Here is a 22,450-nt window from a genome sequence, read left to right as displayed (position 1 = left end):
TTATACATATGCCAGGCACACTGGATACCGGGACTTCAGGGGTAAGATACAATTCCTGCCTTCATGGAGCTGTCTACAGAAACACAAATAAAAAGAAAATTATAATCCCACAAAAGCAGTCTCTCCCTTTCTGTTGCTCTCAATACCTTGGTGAGCTATCTCACCAGCTATATTCACCTCTTTAAGGGTGTCCTTTTCTATCCCTTCACACAGGATTTGGGCTGCTTACTTTCATCTGGCTCAGGGGTGAAGCACACCTCACAGGGGTGCTCCAAAGGCTGTAAGAAAAGATGATCCTGAACTGGGATCACCAGGGAATGAATATGAGAGGCTCTGACGCACAGGTAAGCTGCAAGACAGCACTATTAGTATTTGTTAGTATCTACAAATGCTACCGAATATGAGACACATGAAGGTAACGGACTCACTGGAAACACACTGTTCTACTAACCTGCTTGAGCAAACACGTTTTACCTTGACGCTTTCTCTGCTGAGTAATCAGCTCCATTTACCTGCACACAGGAAACTCCCTGCATTTAGAAACAGAACCTGAATGTGTATCGACTCCTAGGGACCCGGGAGAAACTAGTTTACAGTGCTCAGAATAATAATCCATGTGTCACTGAAAATCTGATTCTAAAATATTAAGTCTATTATGTACAAAAGGTGTATTTCAGGGTGCTCCAAATGTGAAGAACTGCCATTCTTAACACCAGGCAATCATGGAATAAAAGTATTTTGTTAACTTTTTGTGTACAATGTCTCTAAGTCAAAAAACAGGACAGACCCCTTTTTTGTATTTTCAATATATTAAAAAGCAACATAGTACAAATATTATAGTTAATATTAAAAAGGACCTAAATTTTTCAAGGAATGGATTTTTATAAACAAGTTCTACAATGAAAGGGAATTAGCATCTTGATACATGAAAGTTTTGTTGAATTAGATTTAAAAATTTTTTAAATCAGAAAAGTTTTAAGACTAAGTTCTATCAAATGTTCAAACAAAAAAAGCAACCTATACATTCTCCATAATAAAATGTATGCTCGTACATACCCTGGGCGCTCTGAAAATGTTCAAATTTTTAAAGTTTGAGTGATAGAGGCAGCACTTAAAGGCTTCATGAACCTTTTTTTCCAAAAAAGTATACTTTCAATGAAACATTTTACTGTTTTATCTGACCATGCATTAAAATTGTTCTTCCTAAAAAAAGGGATTTATAATAATACTGTATTTTTTATGTAAAAAAATTCATTTAGAGATATTTAATTTCCTGAGCAACTTCAAACATGATTTAACGAGCAGGTTCTAAAATTTCAGAATGAGAGAGCATGGGCAGATTTATACTTGTATGTTCAGTTAGAGTAAAACTCAAAAGAGAATGTCACAGAATGTGTGTTTAAATTCTCTAAAGCATTTAACAATATGATTCATCCCCAAACTTTATCAATAGGCTTTCTCCAATAAAATGTTAGTAAAATGAATCACTGAAATTACATTTTCTCATGTATTAACAAAATACTGATAGTCATTTCAGACTAACTGGAATGTTTTCTATTATATACACCAATTATCTTACTAACAAGAAACTTCTCGCATTACAAAAAAGATAACAGATCATTAAAATATTTGCTTTATAATACAACCAATCCATATGATACATCCCTTCCTCAATTGTCTAAAATGACTAGGAACTGCGGTTATTTCTTATGTATAAAACCCTTTCCTCTTAATAAAACCCTGAGGTGAAAGGTCATTAATGTAATAAAAATGGAACAATTATTCTCATTCTGTATTAGATTGGAGCAATAGGTTTTAAAATTTTTATGAAGAAATATGGCCATCTGCAAAGCTGCTCTGTACAGTTCTAACAGAACATCCCCAGATCATCTTGGCCAAAAGGGCCAAGAATGACCCTCCAAGGACGTCTTCCTTTCAACCCCCGTCAGTGTCGAGACGAACGCCACTTTCCCTCTCTACTGGCGTCTCTCCTGTTCTCGTAGTCATGGCCCCAGCCATCGGGACTCCTGTCTTCATAGAAAAAATCATCTCTGCGTCCTCTGTAGTGGTGGTCGGGCCCAAGGTCAGGGTAACGCTGCTCGCGGGCATAGTGTCTGTCCGCCACGTAGGGGTGAGGATTCTGCCGGACTTTCCGCTGTGGTGATGGTGTATCTTGGCGCCACTGGGAGCTCGAAGAGTGGTTAAAAGTATGATTATGTGACTGAACTGATGGGGAAAATCCTGACTGATCCAGGAGCGGAGAACCAAATTTCCCGCCATACGGCATCTGCCTCAAAACACTGTTCATCTGAGGGGAGAGGTAAGAGAATGTCAGCTGCAAATATTTCTAGATATCACCACTAATAGGTAACTGGTCATGGTCAACCAAACAAACAACGATGGAGAAACAAAATCACTCTTGCCCAGACACATGTTAAGTTAAACACAACTGAGTAGCACAACAGCCTCACTTATTCCAGTGCACACCTACAAGCTATCTGTACAGTTACTACGCCTGCCCTCAAGAATACAACTAGGAAGGTAAGACATCTTACAAAAGGACTCTAATGTGCATCCCTTTGCGATGAACTTACAAAGAACCACAAGCTCAGTGCCATTTGCACAAACAAATAACAGGGAAACACAGAATGGGTTCGCAGAATAGCAAGTAATCCTGGCTGAGGCAGGTTACTGATCTCCCAAGCAGTGAATTCGGACAGTAAGGCTAGGAAGGTTACTGGAACCAGGTAACAGGGTTGCCTAAAAACAAGGCTAGAGAACTCTTATTTTATCTTGCAAATCCTGGAAAGCCAAATTGCCAGAAAGGTTAGCAGAACAAGGTTATAATACTAATTTTGAAATGTGTGTGAGATGGACTCATGAGAGAAAACAGATGAGTACTAAGTGACTAGACAAGGATTCTCAAATTCTGCCTGTGGCTGGACAGGAGCCAATGATGATTTTTCTTGGTCTATGGCCAAATGAGAAACCTAGGTACAGGCACACCACAGGTACGCAGCAGGTTCGGCTCTAGGCCACTGCAATTCAGTGGGTACACAATGAAGCAAGTCAAATGGATTTGTTTCCTGGTGCACATAAGTTGTTTACACTATACTGTTGTCTATTAAATGTGCAATAGCATCATGTCTAAAAAAATGCACACACCTGAATTAAAAACTAGTTTATTGCTAAAAAATGCTATCTTCTGAGCTTTCAGTGAGTTATAATCCTTGATCACATATCATAACAAATACGATGAGAAAGTCAATATTGTGAGAATTACAAAATGTGACACAGAGACAAGAAGTGAACAAAAGGAAAATGGAAAAATAGTGCCAACAGACTTGACGAAAATGGCTGAATGCAGGGCAGACACACACCTTCAAGTTGTAAAAAACCACTATCTGTGAAGTGCACTAAAATGAAGCGTTCTACACAGGGTGTGTTGGACGCGTATATGGAAGCTGCCCTCGTATACTGGTCTCTCAATTTTACTTTATTTCACTCTTACTCTTTCAGATCTGTGAAATACAAAAGCCTAGGGACCACAAGCCAAGACTGTGATTTGGGCTAAGAATAAAAAGGAAGAAATGAATGTAAGAAAAGGAAAAAAGTAAAGGATCTGATGATTGGAGACAAAGATGAAACAGTAAGACAGAGCAAATATTTCAAGCCTACTTTCATGGGGGTGTTATTAGAGAAAAATGGCAAGTTCAAAAGGGAGCTGGTCAAGACGATGCCAGGAGATTCAAGTATTAAAGAGAACAGATGATAAAAAGTCACAGGAACAACAGAGAACCGATCTCCAGTATTTGAACCCACATACCAACAATGGCTGAAGAAAACTATGAGTGTGAAATGCAGCTCTACCTTCAATCTACTAAACATGCACCTCGGCCCAGTGAAAACTAAAAGGAAAGATCATCTGCAAGGATCACACTAGTCCAACTAAAATATAAGAAGTTAACTTACGAATTATCTGAACATTTTAACTTTTTTTAGCAACTCAAGTTGAAAAATCAGCCTACCACTGCTTGTCTCTGAAAATTTTCAGGAGATCTCTGAATTGTCTGTGCTGATGGACTCATGTTCTCCACAGTCCTTTCATACCTGCGAGAAATAAGAAAACCAACACATAATCATTCATTCGACAAATACTACCCAGCTGTCATGAGCAGGACAGGTCTTCAAGGCAGGGATGAGGAGACTATAAAGTATCTGCTCTCACAGAGCTGGGTAAGGATTCAGACACTAGGACGACTCCACATGGTCACTAGTGAGGTAACAAACGAGTGAAGAGCAAGTAGGCGTGGCAGGGACTTTAGTTTGGCTGGTCAGGAACGGCCTTTCTGAAAAGGGGACATTTGAAGCAAGAGCTGAATAACAAGACCACCTGGGGGCAGAACATTCCAGCTGAAGGAAGGCCTAAGCGGAGGGGCAGTGAGCAGAGTACGGGGTGGGTGACAAACCCAGTCTGAGTAAACAAAGTTTCAGGGGAACAGAGCCACACTCCTTTCTGTGTTGCCTGCGCAATGCTACGATGACAGAGCCCAAAACCGCAGAGCCTGCAAAGCCTACAGTATTAATTTTCTGGCCCTTTCTAAAATAAAACCTGTCAAACCCCACGCTAGTACCAAGGCTGAGACTGAGAAACAAAATGAAAACGATCTGATTGGTTAGATTATGAGGGAAATAAATTAAAGGGTAAAACCTAGATTTTCTGACTTAACAATTAGGTGGACATTTACCGAGACAGGGAAGTCGGGGAGTGAGGGATGAGAGCTCTGAGACATAGACGGAACTTACCAATCTGCGGGACTCACACCTTACTCCTCACTTCCTAAAGGGGTAACTTGCTCTACAGAAAAACTCACTTAGAAAATGTTTTAATTTTACTTTAAAATATCCCTTCAGAATCAAATCACCAATTGATCTATCTTACAATTCAGATCTTTTTATTGGGGATTTCTTAAATCAGGTTCTATACCTGTATACTAAGGGGGTAAAAAGTATAATTTTACTTTTTATATTATAAAAAGAGTATAAAAATGTTCACTTTAGCCTTCAACTAAAACTATTTACCTGTACATTTTTTTCCCAATGAAGTTGTAAGGCGGGTAAAAATTTTTTTCTCCACCTAAGATACCATTGGAGCTTCTATAAAAATGGTGGAGATGCTTCAAATTCCAACTGTGCTGAGAAGTCTTTAACCCAATTAATTTCAACTGGCAAGAAAGGTTGCTAAGAGGGTGTTCTCCCTACTTACACTATTCTTTTTACACAATTTCGCCTTCTAGTTCTTTCCACATGCATCCACTTCTCTCCTTCTTTTGGTGTCACCCGAATCCAAACCATTATCCTCAGTGCTTTCTGGCCACTAACACCGATACTTGGTACCAAGAGCTTCCTACTTGGTCTCTCTGTTCTCACTCTGGTCCCCTCCAATCCATTCTCCCATTGCAGCCAAACAACTCTTTAAATTTTACAAGCCTGTTCCTATTACTATCCTAATACAAACATTTTTTGATGTCTTCCTACTGTTCTGATAATAAAATCCCTAAATCCTACTTACGGCCTGTAAGAAAGACCCTGTATCACTTGGCATCTACACACTTAACAAGCACCGTCTACCACTCTCCTGTCTTCATTATGACCCAGGTACCCTGGGCTCTTGCAGTCCCTCACTCATTCTGGAATCTCTCCTTGGTAAATCCTTCTCCAAGCACTTTCTACTCCTTCTCTAGAGAATGTATAATAGCTAAAGAAATAGTCACAAAATATATATAGTAAGTGTTTTCATCTAGACTTTAAGCAGCGTATCAGAGCAGCTGGGGCCGGATCACTTTCCTACGAACAGTTCAAACCCACACAAGTTAACCTCAACCCTTGCTTTCCTCACATACAGGGTTGCCTCAGAGGCTGCTGAGAGGCACACTTGAGGTCACAACACAAAGCACTTGGGGGAAGGCTGACATGTGAATGAAGCCCATTATGACCAACAAATGGTTCTATGGCCATTTTTAAATGGCCATTGTAAAACTGTCCCTAGTAAGATACTGGCCTCCCCAAGCAAGTAATTATTTAAGTAAGTGTAAATACTGTACTTTTTAGAGATCATTACACTTCTTTCCTTCACAAACGAAGGACTAAAAAGTGGGACTAGCTCAACATCACTGAATTGGCCGAGGGAGACCTAACACCCAATTCTGCGTGCTCCTAGTCCTGTAGTCTGTTTCCTAATGGGTATTTTTAAACTGCACGTAGCAACCAATTAGTAGCTATAAAACTAATTTGCATTTTTAAAAGAGAAAACAGAGTGTACCACCAGTAGTAAGGCTGAGTAATGTTTCGAGAAATTTTTTTAGTTACACAGACAGACACAGGTATGCCTGGATCTGTATCTTTACACATGAACATAGATGAAATTCAATGTTTCTATTCTAAGGAGACTGTGTATCATGTCTGTCTACAGTCTCCTTAGACTAGATACATATGTAACCATAACCCAACATAGCAAATAACATGGAAGAATGAAGAGGTAGGAACAGAAAGGAAGCCAATCACTTTATGCACTTTGGGACCACTGCCTAGGAAAATGCCTGACAAGTGATTTTAACAATCAGTGAGAAATATTACCTGCTGGGAGATGTGGAGGTAGGGCTCAACTCTCCAACATGATGCCGGGGACTTGACAGACTGACATCCTGTGAGGCATGGCTACTTCCTAAAATACAATTTGAGAAATTCTTCTTGAGAGAAAACTTAATTTAAAATTTTGTCTCTCCCACCCCAAATTACTCTAAAAAGGCAGACATAAGCTAAAAGAGAAAACCTCAAATTTCAGTAAACTAAATTTACAGTTTCATTGGAGTGAAAATTTTAAGTGGTGAATCCCTGATACATACAAAACAAAGAGTTCCAAAAAGTACTATACAATGTGCAAATATACAATCTGGCCATAATATTCTGATCCTGCACTAAACAGTAAAACTGGATACATCCCAAATTTCATCCTCACATGATCAAGAATCAAAATTTGTAAAAGCAAATTACAAAGCACCTAGGAAGAAGTATTTCCAGAAAATAACTGTTTCAGAGCATAGGCCCAAACCCAAGGCCTCCTAACAATAAAGTTCAAGCTCTTTTCGCTGACCCAAACTGAAATTTTAATCTCAGCTTTAAAATTACAATTTTCAAGAACAATGTTACCCATCTTCTGGGATATATAAAGATTACTTTTCACAAAGCTTAAAGTATTTTCATCCAGAGGTTCTTTAAAGCTGACTGATAGAATGAAAATCAAAAACAAAGCAGTAAACCACCTCCTCTCCCCAAACACCACTGAATAATTACCTGATCTAAACTGAATTTTGATGGGTCTTCCAAAAAGCTTGATTCCATTAAGTAGATTCATTGCATAAGGAACAGATACTTCATGTTTGAAATTCACAAATGCAAATTGCTTTGGTTTACCATCCTTATCTTTTGGAATTTTTACTTTTATTACTGGCCCAGCCTATAGGCAAAAAAGTGTTACAAAGTTAAATGAGGCGCTTTCAGGAAAAATACTCAAATTTTACAAAGTTTAAAAGCAACAGAAACGTAATCAGGAACTCTTAAATTAGATGAACTTGGGGGAAAGGAGCCCAAAAGAAATTGGAAACACGATCACTAATTTACATTTCACAGCACCTTACGCCCTTTTAATAGTGACAACCATCCATCATTTTCCCTCTGCGTGGAAATGAACGTTCAGCACGAGCAAGACAAGATGGTTTTCTTGGACTCAAAATTCACTTTTGCATAGACTAATCAATCATTACCAGTTGTTGGAGAACAGAACCGGAGGGAACAGAATACTTCTGAGTTCTTAACACGTGTTAGTACAGATGTGAATACGGAAACACTACTACGCTATTTTTCTACGGAGTGTTTACGAATGCATGATATTTTAGTGTTAAAAATTTTATAAGAAACTTAGTGGAAAACACACAGTGACAAGGAAACTGAAATACAGTTTATCAGTCCCATGAAGCGAAGGCAAAGCGCGCCGAGCGGAAGACGAGCAGAGGAGCCCTGCGCAGCCCGGAGCCCGCCGCCATCCGTCCCCGGGGCGCTTCGCGAGGACCCGTCCGCCCGCAGGGCCGCGCCGGCACCAGCTCACCGGGGTCTTTCGGGTCCAGTCCCTCCCGGGCCGCCCGCCCGCCGGACCCCGGACCCCGGGTCCGCCTGCGCCGAGCGGGAAGGCCGGAAAACGAACGCAGGGGCCCGGTCCGCACCGCTCACCTGGTGGAAGAGCTCGAAGAGCAGCTCCTCGGTCACCTTGGCCTCCAGGTTGCCCACGAACAGGGTGCGATCCGCTTCGGCCGCCGCCGCCCCCATCGCAGCGCCGCCCCTCCCCTAAGAGGCCGCGGGGCCGCCGCCCCCACTGCGCACGCCCGGAAACCTCCCGCCCCGCGCGGCCGGCGTCGCGGGGTGAACGTCAGCGGCCGGCGCCGCGTGCGGACGGGCTGCGCATGCTCGGGGGGCGGCGGCGGTCCGACCGGCCCGGCGGCGCCAAAGGCCTCGGGAGCCCAGGGCGCGACGCGGACGCTGCGGGCAGTGTTTGAAGATGGCCCTGGGCCGCGCGTGCCTGTCGGCCGGCGACCCGGGGCACCGGGGGGCCCGGCGCGCTGCCCACGGCGACCTCGGCCCCGCGGCGCTGGCGTCCGGAGACGTCTTCCTCGTCGCCAGGCCCCAGGCGGCCCCTCCAGCGCCCGCTCCCCGGCAGCCGCGGCCCAGCGCGCGGACCGAGGGCCGGCGGGGCCCGACGCGCGTCCCGAAGGGCAGGCACCGCCCGGCCCGCTCCTCCCCGTACCCGAGGCGCGCGCGGCGGCGGCGCCTGCAGGGGCCCCTCCGCCCCCGGTGAGCGTGTGAACGAGGCCGCCCCCGAAGGCCCTCGGCGCCGCGACGGCGGGCTCTGGAGAGGCGCGCGGGGGTCCCGCTGGTCAGCCTGGCGCGAAGGGCGGTCTCCCTTTCGCTTAGTCCGGATGGTTTTAAGCGGCGGGAACGATGAGCTCGGGAAGGAGGTGAAAGGTCAAGCCGGGTTACCGGGACCGCCCGCCCCGGAGGTCATGGGTCCTTGGCCGCCCTTCGTGCGCTGCGCTCCGGCGAGGGGTGCGCGGTGTCCGCTGTGCCCGAGCCTGGCGGACCTCCCTGGGGACCGGGCCGGGGCTTCCTGAGCTGCGTACCTCTGTCCCGGACGATCCCTTTGCCGTTGCTCCCGTGGGTGGGCAGGAAACGCGTTTACCGCCCTGGCTTACCCGCCCCACGGCCCAACTCTTACGCATCTTGCCCCCAACTCCCTTTTCCATCTCCTCTGCTTCTCTTCAGGAATATCCACAAACCCACCACAACAAAGCGGAAAAATAAACCTGGCTGCTCTTTGAAACTAGTAAACCCATTTACGTGTCTTTCTTTGCCACCGGCTCCAAATGAATTTTTACACCTAACATACGCCATTTTATTGTTCGCCTTCGAGCCCAGCTCCCCGTATCTGAGCCCAAGGGCAGTGGTGGAAACCTTAGCCTTACAACCTTCCGCTAGGAAGCTGCCCCTCTCACTACCGTATCTTCCCTGCACTTCCGTGTTTGACTCGTTCGACCATTTGACGGTATTTGGAGGTCGTCCCAGGGGTAAACACTGGGTGAGCCGCAGTCCTGCCAGCGGGGGACTGTGCTCCGGGTGGGGAGGCTTGTCAGGTAACCGCCGTCCGCACTGCGTTAGGTGCTGTGCCAAGTGGAGCTCCGGTTGCAGCGGTTTCGCCATAATGCCGCGTTACCCTGGTTCTCCCCTTACTTGACCGACCACCTCCCGTTGGCTCATGTTTGTGTTCTCTTAGCCATACATTCCCAAGGTGTAAAGGATGGTATTGGGAGAAAGTGCGTTTTCTAAGTGCCAATTCCACATAAGCGGGAAGACTAGCTTTTTCCCAGTGGACGTTGGTCTGTAATTACGTTCAGATAAAACAAAATTAGTGCACACACAGAGTATCAAATTGTTAGAACCCCAAGTGAAGAAGAATGTGTAAACTGGAGAGCGTCCTTAAGAAAGGGATGAATATTGTGAGAGGTCTAGAGACCGGGTCCCAGGAAAACCGGTTGAGAGGGTAGCAATACCTCCCTGTTACTGAGTGATACGGGCAAGGCAGGGTGCCGGGGCCTCGCTCATTGTTTACCCAGATAGTTACTGAGCACTCACTCTGCTCCTACCTGTGTGGATGGCATAGATCATGTCTGTGCTGTTGAGGAACTTCATGTATGTCATTTAGCTCCTCACAGCTGCCCAGGAGAGAGGTACTACACTTTGATTTTATTGCTGAGAAACCAAGGCTAAGAGAAATGTAAACTTTCCAAGATGGTACAGCTGGTAGATGTGGGAGTCTCACAGGCTTTCCACCCGGGCTCCTCATCTGAACCACGCAACACAAAATATGACTTCAGTTCTCCCAAGAATAGTATATATAACTAATACTATTCCAAATAAAGAAAGTGAAGTCATAATACACAGTGGAAGCCTTAGGGCATTCCAAAACCCTGTGGGTGAGAAAGGGGTCCCAAACCTATACACTGTGACTTCTAGACTGGGGAGGAAGAATAAAGTCAAGGCTGAAGGTAAGAAGGATTTTCCTAAAACCTGAAGATATCCTCAGTGGAAGATGCCACCTCACAAGGTAAGGTAAATTCAGCCAAAAAGTTCAGCTAGAAGCCGAATCCTGCCATGGATAAAATAGGACTAGATGACTCGGCTCACTCCCATTTAACCTGTAAGTCACACTGGGTGACTCTGCTACCCTAATTCCACTGGTGACCAGCTGGCAGCAGTGGCCAGATCCAGTGTGGGGTTTTGTTTGGCTAACAGTCGTGTTTTTTTCTCAGAAAGATGCATTATACGGTATTGAGTAAGTACAAAATGCTAAGCAAAATGCAGCCAATATCCCTGTGCTTACCACCCAACTGAAGTAAAATACTGCCCCACAGTTTAAAATCCTGTTTTTCTCACTTTGATAACCTCCTGCTCACATCACTTTCTGGCCTCATGTAATCCCTGTCCTGAATTTGGTATTTTGCATTCCCTGCTCTATTTTTTAAAGCAACTCATTGCATGTGTATCCCTAGTGTATCTCTACGTGTAACATGGAGTTGTTTTGCCTATTTTAAAATGACACAAACGGCACCGTACTGCCCATCTTCTGTGGCTTGCTTATCCTCTCCACTTGCTTTCACCAGCACCTTTAAAAATGAAACAAAATTTGAATGCACTTTGGTAGGATGTATGTTTTTGGTTACCACCATCCTCTATGCCATATACCCAGCTATTTCACATTCTTTAATTACCTACCCAGCCTCTGAAGCCATCTGGCTTGTAACCCGATATAAGATGGCATTCCATGTAGCCATTCAAATAAGAAGTTTTAGTAACATAATTATTTGTGTTAACATTGTATTATAATGTCATTTACATTACATATGACAAAAACTGGATGTGAAATTGTACATATCATATGTTCTAACCTATATGAACATTGAAAAGACTAGAAATAATTTTGCCAAAATGTTATTTTGGGTAGTGGCACTTTGTGTCATTTGTAATATATGCTCATTATATTTTTCTGAATTTATAAAATAATTGCTAATTTTTATCAGTGTATCTCCAAGGAAAATCCCAGGGCAAAATACCTCTGAAACTGAAATCAGTCATAGGGAGAAATAAAGTTTGAGAGACCCATTTATTTCTTACCAGCAGTCATCCCGTCTGTCTCTCCATCAGGCTGCAGCAGCAGAGTTCCCCTCTACCTCTCAGGTCCAGAGAAACCCACACCCTTGTGATTACCTATTGATATGTAGATGAACCACCCTCTCCAGCCCTCGGTAACACCTATTGATATGTAGATGCACGAAAGCCAGGCCAGAGATTCTGGAAATACTACAATTTTAACCACAATCAGAAAAATGATTTTTTAATTTAAATCACCTGTAAAATATTCAGTAAGGCCATTGTTGTCTGTATTTTTTAATCATATTAACTTCAGTTAGATCATGTTGATGTTTGTTTCTACTTAACACAGATCAACCAGTTCTTGCATTTTCCTCCCAGTAGATCCTTTCCGACTAATTACAGACGATATATAGGGGTGGGAGCCGGGTACGAGGTATAGTCTCGATTAAATAACACATGTATTAGCTGTGCTGAATTACTTGCCTTAAGCCCTGTCACATGAAGATTGCATCAACAAAAGCAATAGCCTATGTGGTATTTCTACATAAGCCGTCCAATAGGTAAGGATTTGCCAGGTTTTCTCCTGTTGAAGGAAGAGCGTGCAGCCCAGTGGGAGAACAGCAACACCCACTCTGTCAAGATGGAGTCATCGCCAGATAAAACTGACAAGTGAGATACATCAGCTTTTCTTGCTCTGGCTCCAAGCTGACCAAGCAAACGTCTAGTTAGCATGTCTGTTGGGGGAGAGCCTGGGCCCATGGGCCCACCTGAGCATGACAAGCGCCATCATTATTGGCATTCTGCTTTATGTCAGCTTGAGTCTGGTCAGCACTGAACGGCCCCGGAGACCCTTGCAAAGAGTCCCTTGAGATCTGAAGTCTTCCGGTCAGATCCTGGAGCACAGTGTCTATAGCAAGGTATTGCTCTTCTTGAGTCTTCTCTGGACAGGGCCCTGATCCCGCCTCTCTCAGGCCACATTCCCTTCACATCTGTGCTTCCCGGGCGCAGTGATAACACCACAGCTCCAGCTCCGTGTTTTCAACTTATTAACAAGCCTACGTGGCCAAAATGAAGGCTTGGCGACCGCGGGTGCCAATTGAAGTATTCTCCAATAAAATCCTGACTTGCTATTAACTGGGTAATGAACACAGTGGTATCTTTTTGCCTAGGTTATCTGGTAATATCTGGCCTCTGACAGTGTTTCACATGTAAGATGCTATTCATAGCCTGCTTCATTTCAGGCAAAGCAGAAGATGTTGCCACCCCACAGAGAATTTCAAGATTGTTGTGGGGAATTCTGTAAAACTTGCCAAATTAGGACATACCAGCAATTCTGGAAATAACCCAATATGTTGATGTGGAAGACTATGCATATAAATTCTTTAATTATCTCTCCTTTTGGCTAAATCTTAGCTCGGCAGTGTGAGCGTGGATCTGCGTTTGCACTTGTGCCACAATATTTGATGGCAGTTCCGCTTGGCTCCTTTCCTGGCCTGCGTGCAGAGCAATACAGCAGTTCTGTGGTGCGGACACAGTTTCTGTGCTAAAGCCATCCATTCTAATAAACTAAAGGTCTAGCCCACTGAGCCTGGCTGTCTTCTGATGCTACAGCCGTCGAGTTCATTTCCTTAATCACATTTTCCATACGGGCAAAAGCATGAAGCTGCTTGGTATCTCCCAAAGTGCATGCGTTCTGATTTCAGAACTTAATCAGATGGAACTGGCTCCCTGACAGAGTAAACAGAGCAAAATACTGTATCCAGACCAGCTGCCAAGCTAGCAGCCTGAATTTATTTTTTCCTTGCTTAGCTAAATCCATCTTGAATTTTTGAAAACATAGTCCAGGCTCAGGAAATTTAGCATATTTGAACCCAGACCAGTCTCCTCTAATATTCTTCCATAAATACATCCATTAAACTTCAGAAGGCAGGTAGCTGAGTTGATTCTTTCTCACACCCATGGCCAGAGAAGAAAACATATTCGTCTTTTCTGTTGAACACAGGGATTGTGGACATTGACCCTTGCCACTTGAGCTAATCTAATCAGAGAGAGTGCCTGTAAATATCTATACATGTTTCTCTCGGATTACTACCTCTGTAGTTGTTATTTGAGTCTTATAATCTAACTCATATCTGAAATCTTGCCCAGGTATTTTCTAGGCAGATTTTTGTATATCATTCCATGTATAAACATCAGAGCTTTATTTATAATACAGACTCAGCATAGCAACCAGGACGCAGAGAGAGAATGAGTCAGCCGGGTAGACTACCTCTTTCCCAGACGGCTCCTCTCGTGAGAGGCTTGAAGGGGTACAGAACATACTGCCAACCCCTTGGCTTTTGCTAACCCTAATTCTTCCATCTGCTAAACAGGCCCTTCGGTTGCAAGTGTATCTTTTAACGACCACAAATACTTTATGTTTCAATTTCATTTATCCTTTAGCGCCACATCAGGGTTGGCCTTTCAAGGAGGTAAATGTATGGACTGAGAACTTTATCTAACTCAGGAGATTTAAGTAGGAGTTTAAATAACTCAGGAGATACTTAGAAGTATCCATAATCTCAAATCAAGTGGATACCATTTTCCACAAGTAGTTTATTTACACCCTAGCTTCCTAAAGGCCCTGGAATTCCCCTTCCCCAACCCCAGCTCACACCCCCAGGTTCTTTTTCAGGGTAACTCCTGGTCACATATCAGCATTCAGCTCAGTTACCACCTCCTCCCAGAAGCCTCTCTTCTGTTTCTTCACACTTTTTCTTGGTTTCAAATACCATCCATATGCTACAGAGTCCCAGATGTCAACCTCCAGTCCAGCTCTCTTCAGAGCTTCAGACATTTTGTTTATAGCTGTTTACTCGGCATCTCCACTTAGATGGCATCTTAAACGGAACACACGCAAACCAACTCATCACCCCTCCTTCAAAACACCCAGACCAAGCACTCAGGTTGGATTAGTTCTCTCACTGTGAAACAAATCACCGCCAAGTCCAGTGGCTTAAAACTGCAGGAAGCATTTATGATCTCATGGTTTCTGTGGGTCGGGAATTTGGGATTCGTTTACCTGGATGTTTCTGGCTCTGAGTCTCACGCGTTTGCAGTCAGGATGTTGACCAGGGCAGCTGTCATGGGGATGGAAGGTCCCCCTTCCAGAACGGGTCCCTCACAGCAAGTTGGTGCTGTCTGTTGGTAGGAGACCTCGGTCCCGCTCCCCGTGGACTTCTCCACTGAGCTCCCCGAGCGTCCTCCCATAACACAGAGGCTGGGCTCCCTCAGAGCAGGCAGTCCAGGAGAGCAAGGAGGGAGCTGTACTATCTCTAGGACTTGGTCTCATAAGGCAAACACTGACGTTTTCTTGTATTCTAGTGGGTACGCAGGTCAGCCGTGATTCAGAGTGGAAGGGCACGACACAAGGGTGTGACTACCAGGAGACGGGATTCACTGGGCCCTCTTGGAGGCTGGCTACCACCACTGCCTACCGGTTGCTCGCATTAGAAGCCTGAGAGTCATCTCTGGCACCTGCCTCTCCCACCTTTGGTCAGTACCAAGTCCCATCTACCCCAGTTATCATCTGACTCCACCATCACCACGCTGGCTCAGGCCGCGTCGTCTTTTGTCTACAGTACTGCAACAGCCTCTAGACTGTTTTGTCTAGTCCCACTCTTGCACCACTTCAACCAATTTCCACACAGATGTCACCCATCTTTTATGAATGCAAATCTCACCATATTACTGTCCAACTTAAACATGCTTCAATCACTTCCTGTTGAATTAACCAGAAGCATAACCCTGGACAAGTTAACAACCATTTTGAGACTTAGCTGCTTCCTCTGTAAAAGGGTAATAAAAATAGCCATCTCATGGATTTGTAGGAATGATCAAATTAAGTATTTGATCATAGAAATGTGACTGGAAGAGCACCCGTGCCATGAATGAAGAGCAGAACTCCTACGGGTGACCCCTATCACTTTGCTTTGATGGCGCCTGGAGGAGAAGTCTTACTGAGAGTAGCTTGATGGCTTGGGGAGGTCTGGTGAACTGTGCCTTCTGTGACACCGTACACGAGCTCAGCAGACCCTCAGTTACCATCCCCTGCGGCGTCGTAGGGAAGAAAGGAGAATGTAAATGCGGGAGGGGCTGGCCTAGATGTGGGGCCCCGACACTTTAGGAGTGGGTCAACTCTTAGCATGACACAATCTCCCAACCAGAGGCTTTTAAACTTTTCTGGGGTGAAGATCCCCTTTGAGAATCTGCTGAAAGAGAATGACTCTTTGCCCTGGGAGAAAAACACTACTAGTCATAGGTGTGCAGGTTGGCAAGTAATTCCAGGGAGCCTGGGTGTCATGTAAGAGTTCCCGCTGTAAACACAGAGCCCTTCCCTGTGCTCGACCTCAAAGGCTATTTTGTAACAAACGTTGGAGAGGGAATCGCCATGTGCGTGTGGTGCACATTACTATTTCAGTTTTGCCCTACAGATCACTGAATAAAACTTTCTCTTTCAAAAGACTCTATTTTATATTTTGAAGGTATAGTTTAAAGACTGAAAAACATGCTATCTCTCACACATAGTCCTGTTTATACCTTGTCCCATTATTTGACACTGACCTCTCCTTTAGCCAAAAATATAATGAAGACTCAAATTAGTACCAAATGTTGGGCCATTTGGAAACACATAGTTTATCTTAGCTTTCTTTAAAAAGTTTTTTTTACTGAAGTATAGTTTATATGCAACATTATATTGGTTTCAAGTATACACCATAGTGATTCAACAGTTAGATACATTATTAAATCCTCACCCCAGCTAGTGTAGTTACTATCTATCAACACAGAAAGGTGTTACACAACTATTGGCTATACTCTCTATGCTGTACTTCAGTCCCCGAGACCGATTTATATTACACTGAGATTAACACATGGTTTATCTTAAAAGATCCAAATGAAAATTCAAGTGTGCTTTGATTTAGGAAAGTTCAAATACAGTTATTCAGAAGGTTTTTTTATTTAAATTAAAAAAACAAGTGAACGATGACATTGCATTCTCTTTTCCGGGTTGATGTCTTAGTTTTTTGGGTTTTTTTTAATAACTGTGGAGTAACTGTTAATATCAGGCTTTCCCTCTGCTGTTTTCATTTGGTGGGATCCCACTAGGACTAGAGCCTCTGGCTACATGACAGCCAAGCGCTGGAAGGGAGTGTGCGATCTCTCCTGGAATGCTACTTTGTGTTTTACAATCAAGGGTCTTGGACACATCTCAGGAAAGCACGGTCTTGTTTGTCTGAATCGTTACTACCCCCTCCAAATTCCTTGCCTACAGGCTGTTGGAAATGAATGAAACTAATATGTATTGTGCCCGGTACTTAACATGTGCTCCATCTTTTAGTTACCCCACCAAGCCCTTGCGAGACAGAATCTGATCCCCACTTTACGGAGCAGGAAACTGGGTCATGAGATAATTAGCCCACATCGTCCCAGCTAGTGAGTAGCCAGGCTGGGCTCCGGATCCGGATGGAGCTACTGCCTTCCCGGAACGCCGGGTCCTGGCACCTGCCTGCAGTTAAGGCAGCAAGCAGCCCGTCTGATTGGAGTGGTCTTCCGATAGGGAGGATTCTTCTCGGTCCAAAGTAAAGTGAAAGTTTGAGTTAAAAACAAGCTTTTAGACCTTTCTTTCTCACCTAAAGAAGTAAAGGACACTTGCGTCAAAGAAAGGCCACATGACCGCAGGCTGGCAGGAAGCGCTGGTCTTGAGGACGATCAGGCAGGGGGAGAATCTAAGGGTCAAAAGCCGTCGTGGGCCAAACAGAAAGATGAGGGGAACGGAAAAGACGTCTGCCTCCCAGGCTGGGCCCACGCACTCCGACTGTGCCTTTTCATGTAAACACTTGTCAGCAGACTCAGAAGTCTGCGTGGGACTCAGAAGGAAAGCTTGGGCCGCAGGGTCGGAGCGCCGGGCCAGAAACACGCCTGTCTGCCTGCACCCCGGGCCCCAGCCCTTCTCCCCTACCAGGCCCCGTGGCCAGGCTGTTGGCAAAGAGCCTCCTGCGCAGTGACAGGCAGAGGTCCTGTCGGGAAAGCAGGGACCGAGTCCAGCGGAGAAGCCCCTGCAGCGGAGACAGGAGGCCCGCCACCACAGACGGAGGGGCTTTCAGAGCCTGGGCCCCCGGGGTCCTGCCTAGCGTCCTCCTCGGCTCGGGGCCCAGTGCGGTGAGGGGAGAGGCTGGGAGGGCAGGGGCTCCACCGGGAGCAGGACCCCCGGGAGCTTCCCCACCTCCCCACCCAGCCAGCACCCACAGTCTCCGCGGGACAGCAGGAAGGACAGAGAGGGGGAGAGGGCAGAGAGTGGGCGGAGAGGTGAGAGGGGGCCCTGCAGCCCAGGTCAGATGTGGGTGCCGGGCAGCGGCGCCAGGCTGCGTCCTGTTCCCGCAAGCCCACGCCGGCTGGCTCACTCTTTCCCCGAACATCTGCTTGCTGTCCGCTTAGGGAAGCTACACCTGCTTTCCACATCCCCTGAGGTGCTGAGACAATCCGTGAAGGGCCCTAACGAAGGCCACCTGGAGATTTCTCCACACAGATACGGCTTAATGGCTAAGCTGTGTCCGGGAGCCAGCTCAGCTGCAGAGCGCTGACAGTGGCCCAGGGCATCAGCCAGGGCTCTTGGCGGCAGAGGGCAGGCACGGGCAGGCCCAGGCAGTCAGGCCTGCACCCCCTGCAGCCAGACAGAGGTGCACTCCATCCAGCCATCCTCCCCTGAGCTGGCTACACGCAGCAGTGGGGACAGGGGACGTAGCCCCTCAGGCTTCGTGTCCACTGCCTCCCCAGACTCCCCAAAGGGGACAAGAGGTGTTCACCTGAAGACAGGGTGACTAAACACGTAAATGGCACTGTGTGTCTGTTACCCTTTCTTAATCGCCTGATGTACTATTAGGCTGGATAATTTAGTTCAATAGTAGGGTATTTTTAGTCTTTCATAAGTTTTACTTCCATTAACAGTTCATTCAATTATGTGGCAGCAAGAAGCTATTTGTAAAACACTAGTTTATAAGGGGATGTCACATCCTCCATTTCCTTTGGCATCTAACAGTTCTGGGAAATACACCCAACTTGGCTAAGGTCAAACTTCAGGGCCTCCCCAAGTGCACCTGCTCAAGCAAGATACCTAATTTATTCCTCACGTAGGCAGACCGGCTCAGCAGGCAGTTCTCCTCCCCACAGCCCAACAGGGACTGGGGTCCTGTCTATCTTGTTCTTTGTCTAATTGTGAGTGGGCGCCTCATCTGGGCAGTGGCCAGTGGAAAGCGGAAGGCACATGACCTCTCCTGGCCTCAAGATGCCAGGCTGGGAACGGGACGTGTCACTCCTGTCAAACGTCCTTGGAGAGGCCATCACCTGCTCTGCACAGAGAGCTGCAGAGGGGTGTGCCCAGGGCCTGTTAGTTCCCCTTGCTGTGGCAGGGGGAGTCACACTTACAGTAGGTCCGTGTTAGTCCCTCTTCCTACAGATGAGGAAAGAGATTGAGCTAAAGGGACTCGTCCAAAGGCACACGGCCAGGCAAGGGCGAGCCCCGAGCAATGCCATTGGCAGTGTGGCACCTGGGTCTTCCCTTCACTCTACCATTCTTTTGAAACTAGCACTGCCCTGGAAAAGCTAGGATGCATAATTAACATCAATACATGGAGCCGACAGGGGCAGGTGCTAGATGGTGGCAGAACTGGGCTCGCCGCCTCCTCGCCGCCTCTGCTTTCCCTCCCGGCTCAAGCACAAAGGCACTATGGCAGTGAGGGGCCTGGTGCACCCCACCCTCCAGACAAGGGACGTGTGCCGACGTGGAATCAGACAGAGGGATGACACTCTCCTTCCCAGCCTTTTCAGGCCATCTATCTCCGTCACAGGGCTTTTCTGTGACCATTCCAGCGCCCACTGGCTTCTATTCATCTAGAATACCTTATGCTCTTGACCGCTTGCTTCCGCAGTGTGATCAGCCTGTGGAGAGGTCCTTCAGTAGGCCAACAAGGCCCAGACCAAGGCAGGCATGGCCATCTTTCTCCTGCACGGAAATGCCCGGTGCCACCACCCTGGCCACTTCCTCCCTCGAGGACTCCTACAGGAAATCAATGATTTTGTGGGAGTGACTCCAATTTCCCCAGCCATCACCAGCCTCTGGGCTCAAGCTGGTGGATCCTTAAGATTCATACCTAAGTTTTATTAATTCTTGGCTTTGATGACCCATAAAAGTGATTCAGGTACCTTGTGAAATCTCAGCCCCAAAGTCCTTCTGGGAGTCTGGTGGGGCTTACATACGTCTCACACGTGCTCATGCTTCAAGGTGACCCTCTCTGGCCTCTACTGCTCTGACATACACCTGCCTATGGGTCTGTGTCCTGCCAAGGACAAGACACTCAGCCCCCAGGGCTCCAGTCCTTTGCGCCTTAAGCCCCCTCACCTGCCCCTCCTGTCTCACCCCCCTGGGGGACACCACGGCAGCGTGGCTCGGCCACGGTGCTGCGGAGTCCAGTGAGGTGGCTCCTCTAGTCATGCACGTTTCCCAGAGTGTGTGCGCCCCCAGGAGGACTGGGCCTCGCTGAGCCCAGGGAGCGGGGCTGCATGTCCCTGCACACAGATGCTCATCCCATGGGTTCACTCACCTCACCATGAATTTTGGTGCCCTACCCTTCTCTGGAAGCTGGCTGCCTTATGTCCTCCCACCCTCCGTTAGTCAGACAATTCCGTGTGTATCTGATCCCTAGGCACTGACATGATTTAAGTTCATTTTCCAGAAGGAACCTTGGCTATTGCCCAGGGAATGAGGTAAGTTTACAAGCCTTACTCAGAGCTGTACCCAAATCTCAACTGCAGTATGCCACCTCATCAGTGCCACCCCACATGTCTCAGGGTGCCACTCAGATGAAAGCTTTCCTTAAATCCAGTGCTTTACTGGGGTTTTAGATAATAACCTTCCAGCCATGACTCTTGCTTTGTTGTTGGGCCCCATCCTCAGATAGAGTAAGAGATAAAGGAAGCATTTATGCACAAACTGTACGGCTACAGAAATTACCAGGTAGCCCACACATCTGTCGTTATGGGAAATTATAGAATTGTTCTGTCAGTCTCCAGAAAGCCCACCAGAAGAAGCTCTTGACTGAGCAAAGCTGTCTGTCAGACTCAGGGCAATACAGGAGAGTACCAGTTTGGCATTCTTAGTAGTGTCTCAGGGGGAAATCAAGGAAGGATACTTTTAGTATTTTGGGGCCAGGGCTCGTGGCTTCAGGCAGGTCTTGCGGGGCGGAGAACCAGTTAGGATGAAGTAGAGTTAATGAGAGCTTTGGACTGATGGCCACACAAAGCAAAGGTCTTAGCATATTGAAAAGCAAGCTGTTTGGTATGATAAGTGAGCTATTTTAGCCAATTCACACACTAACTTCCAGAAATAAGTCTTCCCAGGAACAAATAGTTAAGTTACTTTTCCCTAGACCCACTCTTATTTGGCACAGAAACAGAAAATACATTTCAGTTCCAGAAATTTCAATGTATTTGTATCACACATGCAACCAGAGGTTATCTTGTATTCTTTATTTCGTGCATGTTTATCTTATCTCCGTGGCTAGCTTCAGAGCTCCTTTTGGACAGGAGGCAGAGCTCACCTTAGGTACTTCAGCAGTATATAGCACAGTGTTGAGCACAAACATCCCACTCAATGAATGTCACCTCTTCCACAAAGCCCCTCATGGTGCCCCCAAGCTCTCAGTAACTTCACAGCACTTTGCTCACACCACTACTTTGGTGCGTGTTGTCTGCAGCAAGATGGGGCTTTCTGCCCTCATCTTTCCCTCCGTTACACTTTCTTGGGAGGGAATTCTTCGGTAAAACAAAGTGAAGAGGCAAAGATGTGGTTAGTGTAATAACTCGCCGAGGTCGATCCTTGAGAAGCAATCATGTCAGGAAGGGAAAGGGTGTATTTATTTATGAATGTGAAAGCCTGCAACCTCTTCAGCGACCCCCACACATCAGGAGTTGATGCTGCCCGTCCAGATGGAGCTGGGTCTGGGGGGAAAGTGGATAAATGGGACCGAATGAAGGGAAGACTCGGAAAAGGTGGGTCACCCTGATCCTGACAGGTGGCTGATGGGTGATTCCGTGGGAAGGTAGGGGAATATTCTGCTCCATCCTTTGGAGCTACGAGCAGGCTGTGTGCCTGCCTATTCCTTGGCTAGACTGTGAAATCCAAGGAGGGCATGGCCTCTTCATGTTCATATCCCTGCTGCCTACCAAGGCGACATCCCTTCACAGCAAGGAGTTTTGGACAGAACTGATTATGAAGCCAACGTCCTCCATTTCCGGAGGGAGAATCAGCCTTCCAACAACTGCATCACAATGGGATATAGGTGTTGTTTAGACATTAAAATTTTGCCTAAGTGGTCATACCCCATTGTATCTACCTTCGTGGTCTAAATACGGTAGGCACGCACAGGAGCCCCCCTGACCCACCTCTCTGGTGTCCTGCATCACGTGTCTCTTCAAAGCGCCGTCTGAAGTGCAGCATCATTTTATCATTTTTACTGATATCCGCCTCAGCACTAGTTTTCCCTTCGGCAGTTTCCTGATTTGGTGATTTGGCAACGCTGGGGTTTTTTCTTCCAACCTGCCACTTTCCTTCATTTAAAGCAAATTCTGTCAAATGAGTAAGAGCCTATAGCACAATTAC

The 22,450-nt window shown here is 46.3% G+C and overlaps 2 protein-coding genes across 5 annotated transcripts in view; one reads left to right on the top strand and one right to left on the bottom strand.

Moving 5' to 3' along the window:
• Positions 1-629: 629 nt before the first annotated feature.
• Positions 630-22,450, bottom strand: part of RBM7 (RNA binding motif protein 7) — a 53,150-nt gene continuing 31,329 nt past the window's right edge. For 3 of the 4 annotated variants that reach the window (XM_036919798.2, XM_036919799.2, XM_036919800.2), the window contains 4 exons: positions 7,354-7,516; positions 6,637-6,724; positions 4,029-4,110; positions 630-2,308 (listed from right to left, as the gene is read on the bottom strand). In XM_036919798.2, the coding sequence (XP_036775693.2) occupies positions 1,946-2,308; positions 4,029-4,110; positions 6,637-6,724; positions 7,354-7,516 (696 nt within the window). In that variant the 3' untranslated portion in view covers positions 630-1,945. Of the gene's footprint in view, positions 2,309-4,028; positions 4,111-6,636; positions 6,725-7,353; positions 7,517-8,286; positions 8,425-22,450 lie in introns of those variants that run through there. The other variant, XM_036919801.2, reaches the window with a different exon arrangement.
• Positions 8,612-9,452, top strand: C13H11orf71 (chromosome 13 C11orf71 homolog). The gene has a single exon (XM_036919805.2). The coding sequence runs from the start codon at positions 8,612-8,614 to the stop codon at positions 8,906-8,908; it is 297 nt and encodes a 98-aa protein (XP_036775700.2). The 3' UTR covers positions 8,909-9,452.

Source organism: Manis pentadactyla, chromosome 13 (genome assembly GCF_030020395.1).
Source record: "Manis pentadactyla isolate mManPen7 chromosome 13, mManPen7.hap1, whole genome shotgun sequence".
NCBI classification, from domain to species: domain Eukaryota; kingdom Metazoa; phylum Chordata; class Mammalia; order Pholidota; family Manidae; genus Manis; species Manis pentadactyla.
This window is presented reverse-complemented; position numbering and strand designations above follow the sequence as displayed.